Here is a 24,725-nt window from a genome sequence, read left to right as displayed (position 1 = left end):
GTTTTACGCTTGACAAATACAGCAGCAATCCTAACAGTGTCCCTTAAGGATAATTTTAAAAATTCACTACCTGGTTTTGTCAGTTTAAAAATACTGGCCTTATGACTGTACTAAATAAAGCCCTTTTTGAACAATAAGTTGTTGGGTTGTAAGAACAGGTTAAAACTTAGGGATAATTATGACTTTAACTATTTACTATCTTTCATTTGAGGGGGTAAAAACCTCAGTGGAATTAACATTAAATGGATAAGCATACAAATGCTTAGCATGTCTCAAGGCAAAAGAAAGGTGCTGAATGACAAGACACATTGTTTCTGGTTGGAGAGTAGGAAGGGAACTTCCAATCATCACGTTGTTCTCTCTCCCCCTGCAAAATTCACCATAAGATAAAAACCAATGATCATTTATCTGTGACCAATTTGCTCAAGTCTTTGAGGGGCTTTAACTACAATATTTATAGTTTCCAGATCTTCCAAACAAACATCTGTTCAAAAGCAGAAGTATATAAGCAGGTTGTATAAACATCACTTTCTTAGATTTCTTTTACAAAAGGCAGATACGGAGCTGATAAATTAAAAAAGGAATGGGTAAACTTCCTGCCCTGTAATGCAAATGCTCGTTTAGTGAGGAGCTTTTTTCCCCCCCCCCCTTCCTTTTTTACTTTTCCTCAACAGTGACAGTGGAAAATATTCAAAACAGACATCAGAAGCTTTTTTTCCATGAGGCAAGTTTTTTTTTCCTTTCCAGATTACAACAGATTCCTAACTTCACTGAGGTCAGATGCACTGATCAAGTTAGGAAACTGGGACTTAAGTTCATCCCATTATGAACTGGAACTTTCCTTTTCTGCAACTAATGAGAGCCATGGCATTGAGTCGCTCTTCTACACAGCCATACAAACTTCCTCAGTAGCGTGAGAATCGTGCTACCACCTGTATATTCTTGCTACTGGCTCACAGATTTTGAGGTAGAACAGATCACTATGACAATCTAAGCACTAACTCTGCCTACAGAACCCCACTTAGTAGTTCTTATATCAAACTAATAAAGTCTATTTTAAATTACAGTTCTCTTAGTGATACTGCACTTCACATTGACGTAAAATACCTCTCCATTGCCAAGGAACACAGTGGAACGTTAAGCCAAAAGTGTAAATCAACTTCTAAGAACTCAGTGAAGCAACTTATTTTTTTTGCGAAGATCTAGGATTGCTAACCATCTTGATCTCTTGAGCTACAGGATACATTATTTCAAGAAAAAAAATCTCACCTTAATAGCTTGTTTTCTTGGTATTAAGTGTATCAAGATCCACAGACGCATGAAACATCTTTTTGTGACACTGCGGCTAAGATGAAGAACAACAGTCACTGTTTCTGCACCTCTAAAAGTCCTTTTCTTAATGGCTACTGGAATATTGAAATCCAAAGCACTCACTAAGTATAAGAACGACTAGAAGCCCAGCTTCTAGGATGCCTGAGTAGAAGATGAGATAATAGGCTCTACATTTTTTTCTCCCAAAGCATTTGGTTTCTCAGAATATGACATGGCTAACACTCAAAAAGAACAGAGCTTCAAGACTGAAAAACATAATTATGTTTCTTGATTTAGTGGTTTTCATATGAGCTGTAAGAAAGTGGGACGTTCTGAAATCTCTATCTTTGTTGTTTCACTTGGTATCATCATAAATTGAAAATGCCCCTTCTTAAACCAAGACACCTGATGAAACATTCATCATAAAACTTAACAGATACCCAGTATTCATCACGTCTTCTGTCTTGAGTGCTGGAAAAATTTATTGTGCTAGACAGAACAGCTAAAATTACATTTTGGTGGAAAGGAAAGGCAATTTCAAACATGTCAGTCTTACAAAATATGCAATATTAAACTTTAAAAGGAGATTCTCAAATGAAACCATACAAGGTGAGGTAACAGTGATGAAAGGTCACTTCAATGGCCAGAAGGCCTAAGGCACCTTTTTCAGAGGAACTGATAGAAAAATCTGTAAAGTCAATAAGCCTAATTAAATCTCTCACAAAAGTTTTCTATATTTTAGGTAGACAAAACAGCAGCAGATGATGCTCTCCAAACTTCTAAGAAAAGCCTTTCTCTTGAAGTTTTAAAAGATACTGAAGAAAAAACAATTCAATCTTGAATTACTGCATAATGAAATCTATATGCATGTCTGAGGAATTGCAAAGCCAATGTAAGTAGAGAATCATGAACATAGTTTTAATACATGAAGGTAAAATTTGTTTGTGTGTTGCTTTTTTTCCCCTAAAAGAATAGAGGCTATCCTATGAGAGAGAAAATGAAGCACTGATGTCCATATCCTGGTGTGTGACTTGTCCTTGTAAATATATAGTCCCTGCTAAATGGAAGGAGGCATTATGCAGAAGAGATTAAACAGCACAGGTTTGGTTCATAAAACAGAGCAGCCAGACTCACAAGTGCTCTTCTCTGTTAGCCTTTTGTAATGTTCCAACACACTCAAGTAAAGAAGTGGGAAAAACAAAACCCTCTGGTCTCCTTTACACTTGTCTCACACCTAAACAAACTGTTTTCCCAAAAGATGAAATCCATACGTAGCTTATTTTCTGACCTCTTTTTTTTTTCCTTCCTCTTGAACCACATGACTGTAGTAATGTGTTATTCTCAGATGTGATGGAAATAAGACTATAACCTAGGAGAGGAAAGTTAGCCTCTTGTTAAAGATAGATAAGGCTATAATAACCATCTGGTCTAACCTCGCATAACACAGAGCATAGAACCTCACCAAATTCTTCTTTGAACAGTTCAAACTTCTCTTAGAAAGGGATGCCCTCTTGAGGTTGAAACACCAAATAGTACAAAAGCCATTGAAAACACTGCCAAATTATTTGAGAAGCTACATGTGTTTAAATGAGTTTAACGAGACAAATATTTATCCAAGTTGATCCACCTTATACATACAAACATTGCCTTACAATAAATATGTCTGGTACATGAACTGTCCTTTCCCAAGGTTTTATTCCTTCCTTTTGTACAAAGCTAAACAAGTCACAATTTACAACTTCTGCATAAACTAAACAGGTAGATGCCAACCATTGGAAGTACATTCTCTGTCTCCGGCAGACTCCAATTTTTTCAGTATTCTTCAAATAACAATATGAGAACAGAAGATGGTGAACTCTGGCTTTCCATTCAGTCTCTCAGCTAAGTGTCCTAAGCAGCACTTTCATGAGTTAACAGTGCAGTGGGAAAACTCCAGAGGGTAAAAAGTGGGCAGGGAAGGAAAGCAGCAATATTCATAGTGTTGAGATAAGTTACAAACGCAGGGGCAGGAATCCAAGGTGCTATACCCATGTGTAATAATCACATACTTGTTTTCTATGTAAAAGACACTGTATTCAGCACTGAATTTCTACAGTCTACACACTGCACCCACAGGAAAAACTTATTTTAAAAAAAAGATACTAAACCACAAAACCAAAAGCTGAGTAGTTCAAATACAAGTGATCATAACATGGCCCCAGCTTAGAAACAGAACAAGCCTCAAACTAATGGGCTGCATTAAACACCAATTAATATTTTATACTTAAAAGTGTTATAACATTTAATGCTTACAACAATTTTCTTCCAGTTGCTCAATGACTTTTTTTTAATGTTCTCTTCAATTACTCAATTATCATTTTTAGTTAGTGTAGGGTATAAATAACAGATTTGGGGGTTCCTTCAGGTTAGTCTTAATTTAAGGCCTTCGCTGTCTCTATCAAGCATATTAAGAGAAAGTTTGCATCTCTGTTCAGACTAAAAGATCCTGGTTCTTAAAAAATAAACTGATGCATACAAGTTCTCCTGCTCACAATGTCCAGTAGTTATGGGCTTTTCAATCTGCCCTATTATAAGGCTTCAAATGGAAATTCACATTTTCCTGAGAATACACACATCTGTTTTCAGACATTCCAGCGCAGAAATTATCATTTTTCTTATTCTGCACTGGTAAGCATGGGGGTATATTGAAAAGCATATAGGGGGAACGAACCCCGCACCCCAAAATCAACAAAATCCACTGAAACAACTGAAAACAAAGGCTGAAGCCATTCCACTTTGTCAGTAAGCAAAGTCTGATAACCTAAAGATACGAAGCTGATTTTATCTTTCCCTCTTCAGCTAAATTTTTCAGGAAATATACAATATCCTGCTATCATGCAGGAATAAGCTGGAGTGTCTTTCTGTACCTCAGTGAGTCAGAATGAACACCAGTGCTCTGTTGGTCAACACTGGCCTGCATCAAAGACTGTCTAGAACAGAGGTATCAGTAAAAGACATGCAAAAAAACCATTTTGCCTTTCAAAGGCAGATAAATCTCACTTAATGCTTGCAGTAGAAGCTGTTTAAAATCCAAGAAAGATCTTGAAAACAACCCTCCACAGGCATGAGGTGCAGAGATGATCAGTTAGTGCGAAGTCCGTAACTGCTGACAAGAACCAGCCTTTAATATGCTCATGCCGTCTTCGGCCATTCAGAAGGGATCCTGCCAACTCATTTATCCAATGCAACTAAACCCAACAAGCACATTTGACTGTCAAGCTTGTGAAAAACAGCAGTTCTGGATTTAGCTTCCTACTTGGCAGTTCAGCTCAGCTAAGGCACCACTCTCCAGAAAGACAAGGTTCTTTTTATATAGTAACAATGATCAAAGCTGAAGTTATCTTATTTTAAAAGCACAAGTTTCTGTCACCAGACAGAACACACAAAGACTATTCTGCAAAATTTCTGCATATTTCTAGCTTGGTTTTCTGTGTTGACAGTGGCTCTGATAAAACCATTAAAGGAACAGAACTAAAACTTCTAATATCATAGCAACTGAAGAAAGGGCTGAAAAATTCAGTTTGGACCAAAATATTTCACTGTATGGCACTGAGAACAGAAGTGAAGATAAGCTCCTTCTATACCATAGTCTGGAGCTGCACTACTTGAGATAAGCAGAACAATCTGGTAAGTATCCAAAAAGGCAATACCAAATGAAGAGATACAGAGCTTGCTTTACCCTCCCAAAGTCATCTGCCTTGAGACAGATTAACTACACAAGGTTTGGCAAACAGGGATAAGATGACCAATTTGATCTACAGTGTATTTGTATTATAAGGGCATTCAACCGACTAGAAAGTGTTCTCACTAGATATTTCAGTGGTCCTTCAGAACCATTCCAGATATTAGCTACTTTCTTTACTAATTACAGTAGGAATCTAGAAAGAAGCCTCCGTGCCTGCAGTGAGCCTTCATGAAAGTACCTCCAAGACTCACACTTAAACAGAGAAAAAATAGCTCTTTAATAGAGAAAGAATACAGCAGAGCAGTATTTTCAAATACTGTTGCTTCTGCCTAGATTTCTTCTCTGCAACAAGCAAACAAGTAAACACTTTTATTAAGTTCACTATACTGCTCACATGCATTTAAAGTGAGGGGAGCAGGGGTTACATGGGTAGAAAAGATTAATAGAAACAGATAATTTTCAGAGTTAACTTTGGATTCCTTAGACATTGAATGTTCCCTTTCTCCTTTAGCCAATATGGACTGAACTCTTTGCAGCAGGAGTCTCTAACTGTTGGCTAGACATGCACCTCTTAAATTTTAACTATAAGACCAACATGTTTAGCTACATTTACAGTTTAGGAACTAGAGAATCAAAAACACAATTCATATTATTTAAGTGCTGAACGTTAGTAGCAAACACAGTTGAATAAGGTATCATAGTCATGTAGAATATAGTAAACAGACAAAAAATACTAGCCTATTATCTTTTCTAAAAAGTAAACTGCCAGTTACACTTATTTTTTCTTATATTTCTCTCAATTGAAATTACTTTTTATTTTTGAGTCAGAACATTGTCAAGTTAAAGACTTACCTTGTTGCGCGTTTTTACTTTCAATTTAGTCTTCTGTTTCCTTTTCAATTTTTTCTTGCTAAAAAGTTTCTTACTTCTGAAAAAGAACAGAAAAGCCATGAGAACAAAAGAATTAGACTCCCTTCTGTACCCCATGGTAAACAGCAGCACCAGCAGAGAAATAAAATGTCAGAAGTCCTCTAAAATTTTTTTCTCCTAAGCAAATGGAACCAACACGGGCAGAACTTCAGCCTTTGGAATATAAAGCAGTTAAAATGATGCTTTCCTAATGCTGCACTGAATTAAGGGCCTTTACTCTCATCAAATTAAGCAGAATATATGCTAAGACAGACAAATATCCCTGTATTTTATACTATTTTACCTTACTGTTTCTACTATAAGTCCATTAGTGCCACACCAATGCTAGAAGCAAGAATTATTGACTTTTCTCTGTAATATAACCTGTTAGAATAGAACACGTATGTTTTGTGAAGTCTTTAGCAGGTAAAGATTCAAACCTTCCAAGAAAAAAAAAAAGCTTTAAAAACGTATCATCTGGCAGAAAATTCAGTTGGTGGAAGAAAGCGCAACTTTTGAACACAGATTTTTCCATTTTGTCTGGACTTTTCCCACCCTCAGCTTACAGACTTTTAATTTCCTTCCCCTTATGTTACAGCTCTAGCTAACACACACTCCTCTAATCCTCTTCTGCCCACGCCTCGTTCCTACCACATTCTTTTTCTCCTCCATTTTATTACCCAGTTTAAGAATAAAAGAAAGACACCATAGGAAGAAAGACACCACACACACGCGAAATTGTTTTGTCACCATCACTGAGATTACTTTGTTTCAGATGCATGCTTTTTAACCTACGCTACATTTCTCTGGTCTGTTCAGATTACAAGCCCTCCACAAAGAAAGGCAGATGCTGTCTGTGCAGCACACAGCTCATCCTATACAGGACTTTAAGCAACAGCTACTAACATACCTCTGTGCCACTTAAACACTACTCAAACAGTTTACAGATCAGATTAGTTGGAAAAATAGAACTATGGAATCTGAAAATCACAGGCAGTAAGAAGTTGCACTTTCAGGTAACAAACTGGAAAAAGACTGAGAATCAGGAGAACCTCAGTATTTTATTCAAACAGCTTTGTTCTAAATAAGAATTTTGAGGGACTAAAAACATATTTGCTTACTAGTGTCTCCCATACAGCATTCAGACTGTAAAAGTATACAAGTTTCATGGTCCAGTGCTCAAAAGCTGGAAACTAAAGTTTGAGCAATGGCCACCAGTCAGAAAACAAGCTCAAAGAATGCCTGCAGAGTATCCCAAGCAAGCTGCCTGCTAAAAAATTTAATCACCTTTCCCATCTTCACCTATTAATAGAGGGAGGTACATTCCTCATCAAGACAATTCCTACAGAAACAAATCAGCTCACCGCTTTTCTTATAAGGAACCACCACCATTATCCTGGAGCTAAGGGAATTGATTTCGTGAGAGGAAAGCCCCCATCCTCCCCAGTAAATTAGAGTTTATAAAGAGAACCTAGATGACCTCTTCTAAGATACCTTCAACAGTAAAGTTTTAATATATTAACTATATGCAACCTACTTAAGAAGCAAGGGGAAGAAATTCCATACAACCTTTAACGTCCAAATTTCTGTAATCAAACTCTGTAGTCCATTTCACTATTTAATTATTGTTATATTGGACAAGTTTTTTCTTCCTTATTAGAATTTAATGCAGTTAATTCTTATTCTGCTGTCAAACACAAAGGAACAGTGTGGTTCCCTTCCATTCCATAGCCACTCAATCTTCTTCTCTGGACCAAATAACCATTCATAAAAACTTTCACCCTAACTTTAAGTGTAAAAGTTCTGATTTGTTTTGGATGACTTCTGAGCTCCCTCAGTCCATACCACAAGTAAACAGAATTAATCAAAACTGAAAACAGTACTTATTATTTGCTGTTGAGAAGATATATGTCTCCAAGGTCACACCTCTAACTGTATTCCAGGTATTATCTGGCAGCTTCACAGCAGCATGGCACGGCAGACCTATGTAACCACAGTAACAAAAACATTTTCCTGCAAACCTCCAAACTGAACTTCCAGTAGTCATATCTAGTTATGCTGTTACGCATTTTAAACACAGTACAATTTGCACTTGCCAGAGACAACTTGATAAGCATGGCTTTTTTTTTTTTAAAGGACACTAATTCAGGTTGCCAAAACATTTCAATTTTAATCCTGGCTGCCAAAATCCTTACAAACTCTCCAAATTTGTTACAGCCTGCAAACATTATAAGCATTTTTTAATCTTGTAAATATTTCACAGGACCAGTCTCAGTATTTTTGTATGTATTTCTCTGTGTGTATGTATAAATCTGGAAACCCTAAAAATTAAGCCTTTTTTCCCCCCTGCTAAGACTGGGCTCATTTCCAAAGTGACAAAACCCCCACCGTTGTGAGACTGACTTCATTTGCCAATGATACCTAGACAATCTTTTCTCCAATTAGCAAGCAGGAAAGATCAGCAGTGGGCTTACTTCCTCTTTCAGATTCCAAATGGTGATGCTATGATTTCCCTCATTCATACATCAACCGTTAAAGATGCTGCAAGTATAAACTTCTCCTGGTCGCTCCACTGCAGCAATCATTATCTTCAGCAAGTTTTAGGCTTGAACCATTTTTTTACAGGGAAACAACTTGGGTTTATAAATGCCACGTTGAGAATCCACATTTATCTCCCTATTTTTTCGTAAAGCAAAACCTCGAGGATTGAAATTCCAACACTTTTGTTAGGAAGTATACTTTCCCCCTGTAACCAAATAAACTTCAGAACCTCTAAGTGATTAATTAAAAAATAAAAACCCCACATCAACACTAATTTTATAAACAGTTCTGAGCAACTACCATTATTAAGCATAACTAATACTAATATGTTTATAATGTATCTGCATATAACGTATAAAGATATATGATTATCCACAGTTCTACAGTTATATACCATTATGCCAGGATGTTTTAATATTCAGATAGAAAGGATAAAATATGGGCAAGTATATTCATGAAAAACAACGTTAAGCAGATTATGAGTAATTTCCTGTTGGAAACCGCATGTGTTAATTATAAGCCTGACTCTTCTACTGCCTGAAGATTAACAAGACCTGATATGGCTCACTTGGATATTTTTATTTTTTTTTAGCTAAATTGTTAATTATGTTTTTGGTTAACAATTGTAAATTGCTGTAAACCATCATTTATAAAGGCCCTGAAACCATCCTGACAATTTGCTTCCAGTGGCAGAAGGCCTTCAGCCTTAAATTTTTAACTCAGCTGTTGATAACGCTTAGTTCACAAAAATGAAACACTAATTATCAGCAAATCTTAGGCAGGTTTTCTGCAAACTGCTTCAAGCCATTTTAACATTTCAGACTAAGTTAGCAGTTTTGAATTGGACCACAAAGGAAGTGCAAGTCGAATGAGTGCTGAACGTGAAGATAGCTTGACAAGAAAATACTTGTGGCAAATGGACCCAAAGAAAGAATGAATGGTGGGTGCTATTACAGCCTTCACAGAAAAATCTGTTGAGAATAAAAGCAAAGATCTAAAATGTTCAACCCTGGAATATGGAACAACTGCCTCAAACCAAAGGGGGGGAAAAAATTTTAAAAAAAAGGAGAGGAGGGTGGGCAACAACTGCTCACTGGACAATTTAACATAGGTAAAATAGCTGTTCAGTGACATGACTGCAACTTCTATGCAGCTTTGTGGAACCTGTAGTAGAAGGAAGTAAAAGCATACTTAGTTTATTTTCAAAACAGAAGTAGCATTAGCTAGTACTTGCAATATTTGCTGCATTTTTAGGGGGATGCTCCTTAGCTGTCTCAACACCATTGCTCTTACTCTGTTCAAGAGAGCTGAGGAAATGCAAACAGCATCTTCCCTCAAAGTCAGAATAGTCCTGAATTGCAATTTATAACCTTAAATTTAAGGAAGAAAGCTTTGTATTGAATGTCCCCCAATTCAACGTTGTTACTGAATTACTAAATACAGGTTAACATTATGTTAACCTTATGCTAATAGTGTCACACCTGCATAAACTCTTTTAGGCTGTATGTTACACTAAAGGTGTCACTGATGAGTGGAAAAAATATTATTCTGTCTCTGATGCTGAGGCAGAATAAGAACAACAAAAGTGTTACTCAACTGCTTTCTGACCTAAAACCTTCGCTTCTATCTGAAATGGATTACCAAAGGTCATGGTAGCTAGTACAGCATTAGACCCAGTCATTCAACTGTTAATTAAATCTTTGAGTACACTTTTGAAAAATTAGTGAATTTAGTAAGCCACATGCTAGCACACGCTAAAATTTTTAAAACTTCCAGCTGAGTTTGGCTCAGTGTGTCTAAACTTGCTTGCTCTGGTTCTATGGCTAAGCACCTTCAGAAAGAAGGATACTGTTGACAGGAGAAGTCTATCAAAGTCACACTGCGTCCAGACAAATGACAAATATACAGTGTTACTTTGTTTCCATAGGTGCTTACTCTGCACAGTTAGCTTAAACATTCAAGAGCTAGTGGAAATGGTCTGAAGAGGCAGCAACCACTCAGTGACACTGAAATGAAACAGTCAGATTTGTGATTCAAATAATTCTTTTGTTCCCTCCATTTGGTGAATTTTTTGGGCTGGTGGTTAATTTGGTTGGGCAAGAAGCAGCAAACGTTTGCTTCCAAACCAGTCGAAGAGAAATCCCAAACTGAAATTGCCAAGTAGCCTGCAACTGCAGGCTGTTGTCACTCTTGTAGTCACCATCATGTCTCAGTGCTGTGGTGAAAGACCCTGAGTTCCTTAACAAGCTCTAAATCTACCAACACACTTTACTCAAGGGCAGTGAAAGGCAAGTACTGACATGTGGACATGGGTTGAAAAATAATGAAGTGATGTTTCATCCACTGTATTCCTCAGCTGCCCCATACTGAACAACAGTGCAAGATCAGGGAACTGCTTGAGCAAGTCCATCGGAGAGCTACCAAGACGATCAGGGGACTGGAGCATCTCCCTTAGGAGGAAAGGCTGAGAGACTTGGGTTTGTTTAGCCTGGAGAGGAGAAAACTGAGGGGGGATTTTGTCAATACCTATAAATATCTAAAGGGTGGGTGTCAGGGCAATGGGACCGGACTCTTTACAGTGGTGCCCAATGACAGGACAAGGGGCAATGGGCACAAGTTGGAAAGCAGGAAGTTCCACCTCAATATGAGGGAGAAATCTTGTTTCCTGTGAGGGTGCCAGAGCAGTGGAACAGGCTGCCCAGGGAGGTTGTGGAGTCTCCTTCCCTGGCGACATTCAAAACCCACCTGGATGTGGTCCTGTGCCCCCACTCAAGCAGGGGGTTTGGACAAGATGATCTCCAGAGGTCCCTTCCAACCCCTACTGTTAATGTGATTAGCAATACTGACTTTTTAAATGCAGAAATCACTTAACTAGTGCTGTTTGGCACTTTCTTTGTGCACATATATTATTGCCATGGAGGACCTACAAATTACAAAACATATTATCGAGAGGCTGTCACTACATGATGGAATATCATGTTTGCCATAAAAGCGATGAGACTACAGGAAAACTAATTGGTCCAAGTAGTTAGGCATCAGCCACAGTGCCCCATCTTATTACTTTTAAGTTCTGCCCAGCAAACTATCAGGGTAGTATTTGATTTGCAAAAGTCCACATGCCTTTGTGATTTTCTTTTTGAATAAGTGTATTACAATATCTGATTGCCACAATTTTTTCAAAGGCTTCTTCACAGTCACCCAATGGCACACCGCAGCACTACCTCTCCTCAGTTCTCCAGCAGTTACTTAAGTACTACAGACTTATGTACCAAAGGGAGATGGGGAAGAAAAGATTATTTTGAGTAAACAAACCTGTATCAGCATAGAATGACTGCCAAGAAAATGCAATGACTTCATTACTCTCTGGGAAGTATAATTTACACTTCAAAGAAAGTAGCAAACAGTGATTTTCACTCTCTGCCATTTAGTTTGATGGCTTTCCTTTACTTCCCCACATCCAAACTTCACCAGAACATTTACCACAGCTGTTGCAGAACACCAACTGGATTATTCTTGTCCTTCTTGTGATCCAGACAGAACATGAAACAGGTGATGATGAGCCAAACGAGAGCTTAAGGGTTAGGATTAATGATCACACCAATATTGTTTTGGTGTCTGCTACACACAGCCTGATCAGGAAGAAGTACACGAGGCCTACAAGAAACCTCACATTCACAGGCCCTTGTCATTATGTGGGATGTTAAGCATCCCAATATCTGTTGGAAGGGAACACAGAAGGGCACATGCTATGCAGGAAGTTTCTGGAGCACATGGATGATAATTTCACAACATGGGTGATTGAGAAGGAAGGCACTTTGCTGGACTTGACACTCAAACAAGAAAGAACCGGTCAGGTGCATGAAGGCTGGGGGCAGTCATGACTGCAGTGACAATGCAGGTGGAGTTGAGGAACCCGAAAGAAGGGAGCAAGGCAAAAGCAAGATCACAACCCTAGGCTTCAGAAGAGACTCAGGCCTGTTCAGTGACCTACTGTGAAGAATCTCATGGGATACAGTCCCCTGGAGAGAAAAGGGTGCAGGACACAGCTGGTTTTCAAGGATGACTTCCAAGTCCAAAAATGGTCTGTTCACGCATGCAAGAGTCAAGCCAAGGGAACAGGAAGCCTGCACGGATGTACAAGGAACTCCTGACAAAACTCAAGCAGGGTTATGGCTTCCAACTCTGGAACCAGGGTCACATGACCCAGGAGAAATACAGAGACACTGTCTGAGTGTTTAGCGATGAGTTTATAAAAGGCAAAGCCCACCTGCAATTCAATCTGACATGGAACATGAAAGACAAGATTGACTTCTACAGGTGTATCAGTAGCAAAACAAAGACTAAAGAAAAATGTGAGCCCAGTGCTGAATGAGTAAGAGCCTGGTCACAAGGGACACTGGTCATCTACATATTTCCTGGTAAAACTAGCCTTCAGCAAAGCCATGTCCATGAGAACAGAGGTAAAGTCTGAGTAATGATGACTTACCCTCAGTGAAGGAAGTTCAGCTCAGGAACATTGAAATAAGTCAATGGGACCTGACAGAATGCACCCACAACAAGTGGTGAGGGAGGTGGCCAATGATACTGCAAGGCCACTCTCAGCCTTTGTAAGGTCACAGCAATTAGCACAGGTTCCTGAGAACTGGAAGAAAACAAACGTCACTCCTATCTTCAAGAAGGGTAAGAGGGAAGATCAGGGACCCAAACATACAAACGACAAGATGGTGACAGCCAACAGTCGGCTTGGATTTATCAAGAGGAAATCATGCTTGATCAACCTGGTAGTCTTCTATAACGAGAAGGCTGGCTTAATGCATGAGTGGAGAGCAGCAGATTTTATTTCAACTTTAGTAAGGCTTTTAACCCCGTCAGTTACAACATCCCCATACACAAACTGATGAAGTACAGCTATTTAAACGTGGACTTAAAACAGGCCAAATTGCTAGGGTCGAAGATCTGTGAATGGTGGAACAGAGTGTACCTTCACGCCAGTTTGCAACTAGTACAAAAACTGGAGGAGTGGTTGATAAACCAGAGGGTTGTACTGCCATTTCGAGGGACCTCAACAGACTGAAGAAATGGGCCACCAGTACTCTCATCAAGTTTAACAGAAGGAAATGCAAAGTCCTGCATCTGTGGAGGAATAACCCTCGGGCACCTACACACACTGTCAGCCAACTGTCTGGAAAGTAGCTTTACAGAAAGAGACCCATGAGTCCTCATGGTGCACATATTGAACATGAGCCAGCAACACTGTCCCTGATACAAAGGCAGTCACACAGCCTCCTGCGCTTGCTTAGGAAGAGTGCTGCCAGCAGGCTGAGGGAGTTGGTTCTTATGCTCTACAGGGCACTGGCAACACCATCTCTGGAGTACCATGACTAGTTTTATGCTCCCCAGTACAGGAGAGACTTGCTTACTGGAGTGAGTCCTGGGAAGGGCCACTAAGATTCTTAAGGCACTGGAGCATGTCACATGAGGATAAACTGAGCAAGCAGAGATTGTTTAGCTGGGAAAAGAGAAAAATTGGAGGAGTGGGGGGTTAAATTTTCACAATATGGATAAATATCTGATGAGAGAGAGTAAAAATGATGGAGCCAGACTATTCTGAGCAATATCCAGTGACAAGCTGACAGACAATGGGAAAACAGTGAAACACAGGAAGTTCCATTTAAGCATAAGAACTGTAAAAGTGGTCAAACACTGGAACAAGTTGCCCTGTGAGGCTATAGATTCTCCATCCTTGAAGATATTCAAAATCCAACTGGACAGTGTCCAGAGCAACCTGGTCTGCTTGATCCTACTTTGAGCAGGAAGGTTGGACTAGACAATTTCCAGAGGTCCCTTCCAGTCTTATCTATTCTGTGATCATCACTGTTTGTTTACTTACTAAAGTAAAAATTGACCGCACGATAAATGTGCTTGTACGCTGCGGAAAGAGGATACTTCTTTCTCATTCTGAGTTTAGCATTTTTCCTGGTGCCATGCCATGTTTCTGATTACCCTTCCAAGTAGAGACATACTGAGCTTTTCATCTGTTCACCATCTGGATCAGCAAACATACAGCAAAATCAGACATAAGAGCAGACTTCTATGGGAATTAGTCATTATAATCAAACCTATAATACCACACAAAGCTAACAAGAAAACAATGGATGAAAACCACTCTGCCGCACTTAAAATATATGCCTGTATTACAACAGGCCAGTCACTTGAATCAATCCACACTTGCTTGGATATGACCAATGACCAAGGGTATACAAAGAAGTGTGTGACAAAGAACATGTTTACATGCAACAATCAAGAGTTCCTCTGTGTAAATGGATCAATGTGGACACAGGATCTTTAGCAAGACTCTTCCAAACTTCAGTGGTGCATAAAACTTGTGAATGTCCCCAGGCAATCTAAAATATAATTTGAAAAGTGCAAGGCACTCTAGAATCATGAAAACCAGTGTCGGGAAAGGACCCCAAAAAGTCAGTCTTTCCATTCCCTGGTCCATCACAGGAATAGTCAAATTCCACTTCATTCCTGACAAGTGTTTTCCCTGCAGAGATATTAAACACTGCCAATGATCACACTTCCACCATGTCCTAAGTAATCCTAATAGGAAGCTCTTTGTGAGGTCTTTTCTAAATCACCCTTATAGCAACTTAATACTATTTTTTAATGTCTATTGCAGAAAAATCAGTCCAAACACAAAACATTTATATCACTGACATCTAATTTCACTATTCCCACGTATTCTAGCTAGCCCTTCGTGGTGAGAAAACAAAAAAAAAAAAACAGACAAAAAAAGAGAAAAAGAAAAATAAGCCCCACAACCCTGAAGTGCAAGGAAAAGGTCAAGAATTACTTCATGTTTCCTACATAGAAGAACCTCTCCCATGCATTTTGGGAAAAAAAACACCACAAAACCAAACACACCGCCACCAAAAACCCAACCAACAACCAAACCAAAAGCCAGAAATATTACAAGAGCATGACACCGTTGAATCATATTAACTTTATAATTCTATACAATATGTAGAAACTAACAAGGAACTTCTACTTTACCTTTCACAGAACCACAGAATGGTAGGGGTTGGAAGGGACCTCTGGAGATCATCTTGTCCAAACCCCCTGCTTGAGCAGGCTCACCCAGAGCAGGGGGCACAGGACCACATCCAGGTGGGTTTTGAATGTCGCCAGGGAAGGAGACTCCACAACCTCCCTGGGCAGCCTGTTCCACTGCTCTGGCACCCTCACAGGAAACAAGATTTCTCCCTCATATTGAGGTGGAACTTCCTGCTTTCCAACTTGTGCCCATTGCCCCTTGTCCTGTCATTGGGCACCACTGTAAAGAGTCTGGTCCCATTGCCCTGACACCCACCCTTTAGATATTTATAGGTATTGACAAAATCCCCCCTCAGTTTTCTCCTCTCCAGGCTAAACAAACCCAAGTCTCTCAGCCTTTCCTCCTAAGGGAGATGCTCCAGTACCCTGATCATCTTGGTAGCTCTCCGATGGACTTGCTCAAGGAGTTCCACATCCTTCTTAAACTGGGGGCCCAAAACTGGACACAGTACTCGAGATGTGGTCTCACTAGGGCAGAGTAGAGCTGGATGATGACTTCTTTATCTCTGCTGGCAATGCCCTTTTTGATACAACCCAGCATCCTACTGGCTTTCTTGGCCACAGCAGCACACTGTTCGCTCATGTTCAGCTTTCTGTCCACCAGGACCCCCAGGTCCCTCTCCACAGAGCTGCTCTCCAGCCAGGTGGATCCCAGTCTGTGCTGCATTCCCAGGTGCATGACCTTACACTTCTCCTTGTTGAACTTCATAAGGTTCTTGTTGGCCCACTCTTCCAGCATATCCAGATCTCCCTGCAGAGCAGTTCTCCCTTCTGGAGTGTCTACTTCCCCACTCAGTTTGGTGTCATCTGCAAACTTCATCAGGCTACACTTGATGCCATTGTCCAGATCACTTATAAAGATGTTGGATAACAACATTGGGCCCAATATCAATCCCTGGGTGACCCCACTTGTGACAGGCTGACACTTAGAAAAGGAGATATTTACCACCACCCTCTGGGTGCAGCCTGTCAGCCAGTTCCCCACCCACTGCACAGACCACTTGTCTAGGCCATAACGCATCAATTTCTCCAGAAGGAGGCTGTGGATGACCATGTCAAAGGCCTTAGGGAAGTCCAGGTAGACAATATCCACCACCTGCCCCACATCAACCAGGCGAGTCACTTTGTCATAGAAGGCCACCAGGTTTGTCAAGAACAATCTGCCCTTAGTGAAGCCATGTTGGCTTTTCCCAACTACATGCTTCATTTGACTTGTGATGGCCCCCAGGAGGATTTGTTCCATAACTTTCCCAGGGATTGAAGAAAGGCTGATGGGCCTATAGCTACCCAGATCCTCACTCGAGCCTTTCTTGTAGACAGGGGTAACATTTGCCTTCTTTCAGTCCTCTGGGACACCCCCCGTTCTCCATGACTTCTCAAAGATTATGGAGCTTGGCCTTGCAATGACCTCAGCCAGCTCTCTCAACACCCTCAGGTGGATGGTGTCAGGGCCCCTCGATTTGTAGGGGTCAAGCTCCTCTAGTAATTCATATACTAACTCTTCCTTCACTGATGGTGGGTCGGTGTTCGGTTCAACTGGCAATTTCATTCCCAAAGCCTGGGACCCAACAGTGTTGGTAACCACAAAGGTGAAGAAAGTGCTGAAGACTTCTGCCTTTTTAACATCGTTGGTGACTGACTCTCCTATTCTGTTTAACAGTGGGCCTATGTTTTCCTTCTTTTTCTGCTTGTGGTTGACATACCTGAAGAAACCTTTTTTATTTTTGACATCTATGGCCAGTTTCAATTCGAGCAGGGCTTTTGCTTCTCTAACTGCATCTCTGCATGCTCTGGCAATGCCCTTGTAGCTCTTGACAGATAATCCTCCACTCCTCCATCTCCGATATGCTTCCCTTTTGGATTTGAGTAGACCCAGGAGGTCATGGTTGAGCCAAGGGGGCCTCTGGCTCCGCTTACTTCCCTTTCCTTTAGAGGGGATAAATTGGTTTTGTGCTTCCAAGAGAGAGTTCTTGAAGAACTCCCAGCACTCACTAGCTTTCTCCAGATTTGTCCTCTCTTCTCTGGGGGCTGAGATGCCTGAGGGCCAGCCTTAGCAGTAAAGACCAAGGCAAAGAAGGCATTCAGTAACTCCGCCTTCTCTGCATCCTGCATCACCAGGGCCCCTGCCTTGTTCAGCAGTGGGCCCACTGTATCCCCAGTCTTCCTTTTACTGCTGATGTATTTCAAGAAGCCCTTCTTGTTATCTTTGACATGCACTGCCAGATTTAATTTCAAGTGGGCCTTGGCCTTCCTCGTTGCATCTCTGTATACTCCGACAACATTTCTATATTCCTTCCAAGTGGCCAGACCCTTTTTCCACATACTGTGAACCTCCTTCTTCCATTTGAGTTTCTCTTGAAGCTCTTTGCTCATCCATGCATGTCTCCTGGCTCCTCTGCCTGACTTCTTCCTCCTGGGGATGCACCGACCTTGAGATCGGAGGAAGTGGTCCTTGATTACTGTCCATCTCTCTTGGACCCCTCTGCCTTCCAGGGCCCTGGTCCATGGGATTCCTCCAAGCATGTCTCTGAAGATGCCAAAGTTGGCCCTCTTGAAGTCCAAGATTGTAACCTGACTCGTTGCCCTGCTTCTACCTCGCAGTATCATAAACTCAACCATCTCATGGTCACTGCAGCCAAGGCTACCCCCAACTCGCACATCCTCACCAGCCCTTCCTTGTTTGTTAGGATACGGTTGAGCCAGTACATCTCGCCTCGTTGGCTCCTCCACCACCTGCATCAAAAAGTTGTCCTCGATGCTCTGCAGGAACCTCTGGATCATGCGTACCTCACTGTGTTGCTTTTCCAGCAAATATCAGGGTGGTTGAAGTCCCCCATGAGGACCAGGGCCTGCAATTGTGAGGCTACTTTCAGCTGCCTGTAGAAGGCTTCATCAGCTTCCTCTTCCTGATCAGGTGGCCTGTAGCAAATGCCCAGAACAGTGTCGTCCATATTTGCCTGCCCCATAGTTTGTATCCACAAGCTCTCAACTTGTTCTCCTTCCACTCCAAGGCAGAGCTCAATACATTCCAGTTGCTCCCTCACATAAAGAGCAACTCCCCCACCTCGCTTTGCTGGTCTGTCTTTCCTGAAAAGCCTGTACCATCCATGACCACATTCCAGTCATGCGAGCTATCCCACCATGTCTCTGTGACTGCAATGAGATCATGGCCCTGCGACCGCCCACAGAACTCTAGTTCCTCCTGTTTATTTCATTCACTGTTTTTACATTTGTGCTTTCCGATTTTTTTTTCTTGACAGTAAGCATTTGCTGAGGTTATTATCTTCAGTATACCTATAATCTTTCACAGCTTTGCATCCTCTATGAAGTTTTTAATCTACAATCTCAATTCCAACACTGAAGTTTGCAATGAGAAGCCTGAGCAGTTCAGGACCTGGGACAGATCCAGATGCAGCACAACCGCTCCCACCTCTTCTCACATGCTTCCCCCCTGGACAGCTAGTCATTCTGCAGTGCCCCTCCAGGGTGGTCTTCTGTGCAGTTTTAAATCCACCTTACAGTGTTTCTGCCTAGAACAGGGCTAGCCAAATTGGCAGGTGGAAAGCAACACATCCAAAAATTCGATTTGAGGAAGGCTACAGTCTGGCCAATGAGATGACAGGGGCAACATCAGCTCTTCTCACTTGTATCTGCTTCAAGATCAGGCCATGCTTCTTGGTGCGGGCCCAAGGCTAGGAGTAGAGCTCTGTTATACTTCTAGCTGACCCAGTATAGCAAGATATTCTAAGGTCTGGTCCAGTTCAGAGTAAGCTGAATTGAAGTACAGACTATATGGTGTTGGGTCCAAACTCAATCATCATCTGGTTTTAGAACAAGCTTAGCATTTAAAATTAAGATTTCTTTTGGTGAAATCCTAATTATTTTCCATAATTTTTGAAAAAATGGGTTTAGGCAACTGTTAACAGTGACTAAGTATTAAATTTCCCAGGCAGGGCTCATCAAAAATTCGTTTTGTGTCTAATTTATGACCTTCATTTAACAAATTATTTTCCCAGTACTTTTAGAAATGCAGTCAACAGAAACTGTACTAGTGTGTCTTGAGTTCTTCTTTATCCATTTTTTAATGAGGCACTGCCTACCAATTTGCTTTACACTAGTCTTCTAGAACCTTATATATCTTCTATGAATTTCCCAATAGCTCCAAAATTGCCTCAGCCAGGTTTTCCACTCTAAGGGGGCATTTCATCACACTTGTGAAAACACCTAAATACTTTCTATCCTGTTCTTTCTCTATTCTTAACTTCATCACCAATTCCAATTGCTTTAACTTACTAGAAGGCAGAGATACTTCTTCTATCAGATCTGCATCAGAGTCTTCAGCCCTGCAGAAAACCATGAGGTACTCTTCTGATGAACTACAACAATGTGCATTTTGAGATTTTTTTCCCTTCTCTTCTGTTACCAGACAATCTATCTGACACGTGATCACACAGATGAAGAGCAGAGCCATTATGGAGAGGCATTAAAGCAATCACAGCCTCTGCTGGGCTTCCCTATCCCCATGCGATTTATTCTACCCTCCAAAGTGCTCTAAAGCAGTTGTTAATTTGTAATGTAGCTTCAAGGCACCTTAATATCAAATACAATAATTGGGAACCACAGCTGATAAATACGAGTGCACTTGTCAGTAAGAAACTTACTATTCACTGTCTCGTTGTTATACAAGTTCAGCTATAAGAGCTTCAAAATACAGGAAAAGAATATTAAAGAAAAAAGGGTTATGAAGGCTGATCAGAAGATCTGAAGAGATCTCAAAATTGTGGGACCATATTTCCTCCCTTATTGGAAGAAATAAGTTGCTTTTTAATCTTAACAGCAAGTCTAGATGCCCTGTAAAGTAACAACTGAAAAGCAGCTAGCAAATGTAAAGCCAAAAGAAAAAGGAGAGAGAAAGTTCGACACAAGTATGTCACAAACAAGCAATAGCTCACATGAAGGAGTTGATAATGATGAGAAACCAAACAAAGGAAGTGGACAGAGCTTTAATGGCCTAATCAATAGATGGAAAGGAGGTTTTATGACTAGAGAACTAAATAGCAAGAAAAAAATGTGTAGACTGGATGTTGGCAAGGAGATGAAGAGGTACCAGTGATAAAACGCAAACACCGAGTATTGTTGTAAAACATATCTTGTATCAAATTTGCTGCTTGTCTTACATATCCCTATTTTGGTATCTCTCCACATCTAGAAAAGCTACTAACTTCAGCATCCTTACTTCCACAAACTGAAGGATATTTTTTTTTTCTTGAAAACAACTAATTAAGTACTTCCATTATAAAAGCTCCCGTATTTAGCTGTGCATTAAGTGTCCTGCCAGTGAAAATCCCCTTTGATTTCTCATACCTCAGTGCGATCTCTGTACTACTGTTATTTCAGCTGCCAAGAATCTTAAGTATCCACAATGAGAAACTGCCTTACAACACGCCCTATAAAGCGGCTCAAAGTAAACAACTCACAAATCAAAATGTTATATACCTTCTACAAACTTGGCATACAGAGTGTGTCAACTAAGGGTAGGTGCTTTAAGATTATATCTGTAACTGTTAAATGAGAGATGCTCAGAAAAATGGCTCAAGTGCTAGGTCCAATCTATACTACTTAACTCCCAATTCTCCTCTTAGCTGGCTTGTGGATTACTCCACCTGACTCCTGCCAAGACAAACCTACTCATCAGTGTGAAAGTGTTTCAGGTCAACTGGTCCCAGCAAATGTTTCGTCATACTGAGAGGTTGTCCTAAAGTACCCTAAAACTGAACTTCTCTCAGGCTTTCCTTGCTTTACTTTTTGCCTTTGCAGATACCTCCCTCTGATGACTAAGTAGCCAACAGCTAATCATTCCTTATACCACTGAAATACAGAACTCACTTTCAACCATGGCGACAGTGTCAGTAGACTGCAAGAATAAAGAAGGAAAGTAAATACCACCCAAAAACCCCAGTGTGTTCCTGTCTTGATAAGCAAAAGGTCTGCTTACAAACAATAGTCCCAGAAGTTTTTTCATATCACCTAAATAATACCGATCAAGGTTCCAAAAGGACTTGCCATAACACAGTTGACAGGGAACAATACACATATACGAACTGAAATCTGGCACACAAATACACATTATACAAATACAATCTCTCTCAGTGTAACACAAAACAAAATATTAGCACGCTTTATGAAATATTCATGCACACACAGAGTATATATTAGGCCATATACTTCCATCACAAACTGACTCAAAGTTTTACCATACAAACCACAAATAGAAAAGAGGCCAAGAACATACATCTCTGAAGAAATTAATACACTCATCTAAATCCTTTCACCATAACTTGGCAACAAACTCTACAGAACTTTTCAGAAAAAAATGCCTTTTGCAAACAAAATTCTGTAGCCACTGGTTAGCAGTCCTGGATTTTAGAATACCTTTGACAAGGAAACACTTGCACTGTTAAGCACTTAATGAAAACTATCTCCATGAAGCAGTTGATTGACCCGTCTTTCCTCTTTGCACAGTTGCAGGTGGGGTAGAAAAAGTAGCAGTTACTGCCTCTGCCAAAATCACAGCCAAAGTAGCTCAGTAGCATTGCAGTTGGCTTACAAACCATATTTTTGCCTGTTATGATACATTACAAGTTTTAATATGACCTCTGCTACCAAAACAAAAAAGAAAACAAAGCCAAAAAAAAGTGGAAGACAGGTTACAGAAGAGGAGAACCAGGAATTTTGTACTAACATCCCCAAACTGGAAACTAACTGCCACTAGACACCTATCCACTACGCCAGCAATATACATGAGACCTTTAAAACAGCTTAAAAAATACTCTAAGTAATAAATGACCTACATTTGCATCTTGTTACCACGCACCTCTTCCTACAGGAATGTTTGGACAAATATGTAGCTTTCATTTATTTAAAACTGCAACCGTTGCTACCACTTCAGTTCCCCTCATACTCACTTTACTTCTATTAAGCTATAGCATGGAGGTCCAATACATGCTTCCAGTAAGATGAGGACCACATCTTGCAAAACAGCTCTGCTGCAAGAACTGATTGATTAGCACCCTCTGTGTTAGTTCCCTGTGACACCTCCTGTCAGAGGAGAGACAGGTAAACCCCATACAGATTCTTTCTATTTGTGGTCTATTTTCCTAAGAATTATAGAATCACAGAATCATTCCAGTTAGAAGGGACCACTTGAAATAACATTTTTTGACTGTGAGGGTGACCGAGCACTGGCACAGGTTGCCTAGGGAGGTTGCGAAGTCTCCATCCTTGGCAATATTCAAAAGCCATCTGGACATGGTCCTGAGCACCAGGCTCCAGGTGGCCCTGCTTGAGCGGGGTGGGGGGGTGGGGTTGGACCAGATGCCAGAGGTCCCTTCCAACCTCAACCATTCCGTGACTCTGTGGCTAATTCTATGACACCTCCTGCTTGAGCAGGGTCAGCTACAGCAGGTTGCACAGTACCATGTGCAGTTGTGTTTTGCGTATCTCCAAGGACAGAGACTTTGCAACCTCTGGACAACTTGTGCCAGTGCTTTACCACTCCCACACAGAAGAACTGCTTTCTTGTGTTCAGATAGGATTTCATAATTTTTAATTTGTGCCCATTACCTCTTGACCTGGCAGTGGGCACTGCTGAGAAAAGTCTGGCTCCCTCTTATTCATTCCCCCTCTACATTGATAAGATCGCCCTAAGCCTTCAATTCTCCAGGCTGAACAGTTCCAGCTCTCAGCTTTTCCTTATAGAAGAGATGCTGGAGACCCTTAATCACCTTTGTGGCCCTGCACTGGGCTCTCTCCAATACGTCTGTCTTCCTCTTGTACCGGGAAGCCCAGAACTGGACACTCCAGATGCAGCCTCACCAGTGCTGCGCAGAGCACCTCCTTCAACATGCTGGTATCACTCTTCCTAACCCAGCCCAGGAGGCTGCCTGCCTTCTTTGCCACGGCAGTGCATTACTGGCTCATGGTCAGCTACTTGCACACCAAGCTACTTCTCTGCAGGCCTGCTTTCCAGCTGGTCAACCCTGCTGGGGTTATTCCCCTGATGCAGGATTCTGTGTTTCCCACGTTGCCTTTCACAAGATTCCTCTCAGCCCAATTCTCCAGCCTGTCCCCATCCCTCTGAATGGAAACACACGCATACATGTGATGCATGAGAAACCTCTCCCAGTTCTGTATCATCTGTGAACTTGCTGAGGGCACATTCTGTCCCAGCACCCAGGTCATTAATGTGGATACTAAACAGTACTGGCCCTAATATCAGCTCCTGGGGTACACTACTGATGACTTGCCTCTAGCTGGACTTCATGTCACTGATCACAAACCTGTGGACCCAGTCATTCAGCCAGTTCTCAGTCTACTTCACTGTCCACTTACCTAATCCGGACTTTGTCAGCCTGGGGATCCTATGGGAGACAGTGTCAAAAGCCTTACTCAAGATGAGGTAAAGAACATCCACTGAGGTCCCTTTCCTGAAGGTATCTGTCAGATTACCTACTGTTACTGAAAACTACTGGGAGTAGTATTACTTTTCATCAAGGGCTACAGATTTTTTTAACTCAGCAATGAGAATCATTGGAGATAAAAGCTGCTCGGCTTGATAGGCAGACCTCCAAACAACACTACAGAGCACAATTAATTTTTTTTTCTCCAAATAATAAAAGCTTTATATTTTTCTGATTGTTGACAATGATGATGATGATATCCTTAGATGACTTCAAATATTTGAAAATCTTTCTCATCTTCATTTGGTAGGACTAAGATCTAATGCTTGAACTCCAATTTTTTGTAAAGGGGGCAATAGCTCAATTCTCTTTCTAACAGCGATATGTATATCCTCCAACCCATTATCAGTTTCTGTGCTATCTTCTTTGAATTATTAATCAAGCATTCTGATGTGAATTTCATCCATGCCAATATAAAAGTAAAGTCAGGACTTGAGGGGTGTATCTACAAATGGAAAAATCATCAAAATCCTGTCACCTAAATCCGTAAATCAGGGTAACGAATATCAACTGCAATCCAATTAAGACAGGCTTAGAAGAAAACAGAAGCACACTAGTAGGACAGGCTATATTGAGCTTCTAATACATCTGAAAAGAAAAGGTTA

The 24,725-nt window shown here is 40.8% G+C and overlaps 1 protein-coding gene across 1 annotated transcript in view; it reads right to left on the bottom strand.

Annotated features, from left to right (window-relative positions):
• Nucleotides 1-24,725, bottom strand: part of MYCBP2 (MYC binding protein 2) — a 209,398-nt gene that overhangs the window by 173,195 nt on the left and 11,478 nt on the right. Inside the window, exon 2 of the mRNA XM_064447372.1 lies at nt 5,888-5,963. Coding sequence (XP_064303442.1) covers nt 5,888-5,963 — 76 coding nt within the window. The remainder of the gene's footprint in view (nt 1-5,887; nt 5,964-24,725) is intronic.

The sequence above is a fragment of the Phalacrocorax carbo genome, chromosome 1 (assembly GCF_963921805.1).
Source record: "Phalacrocorax carbo chromosome 1, bPhaCar2.1, whole genome shotgun sequence".
Classification (NCBI taxonomy): Eukaryota; Metazoa; Chordata; class Aves; order Suliformes; family Phalacrocoracidae; genus Phalacrocorax; species Phalacrocorax carbo.
The sequence above is the reverse complement of the archived record's forward strand: the minus strand, read 5'-3'. Positions and strand labels throughout refer to the sequence as shown.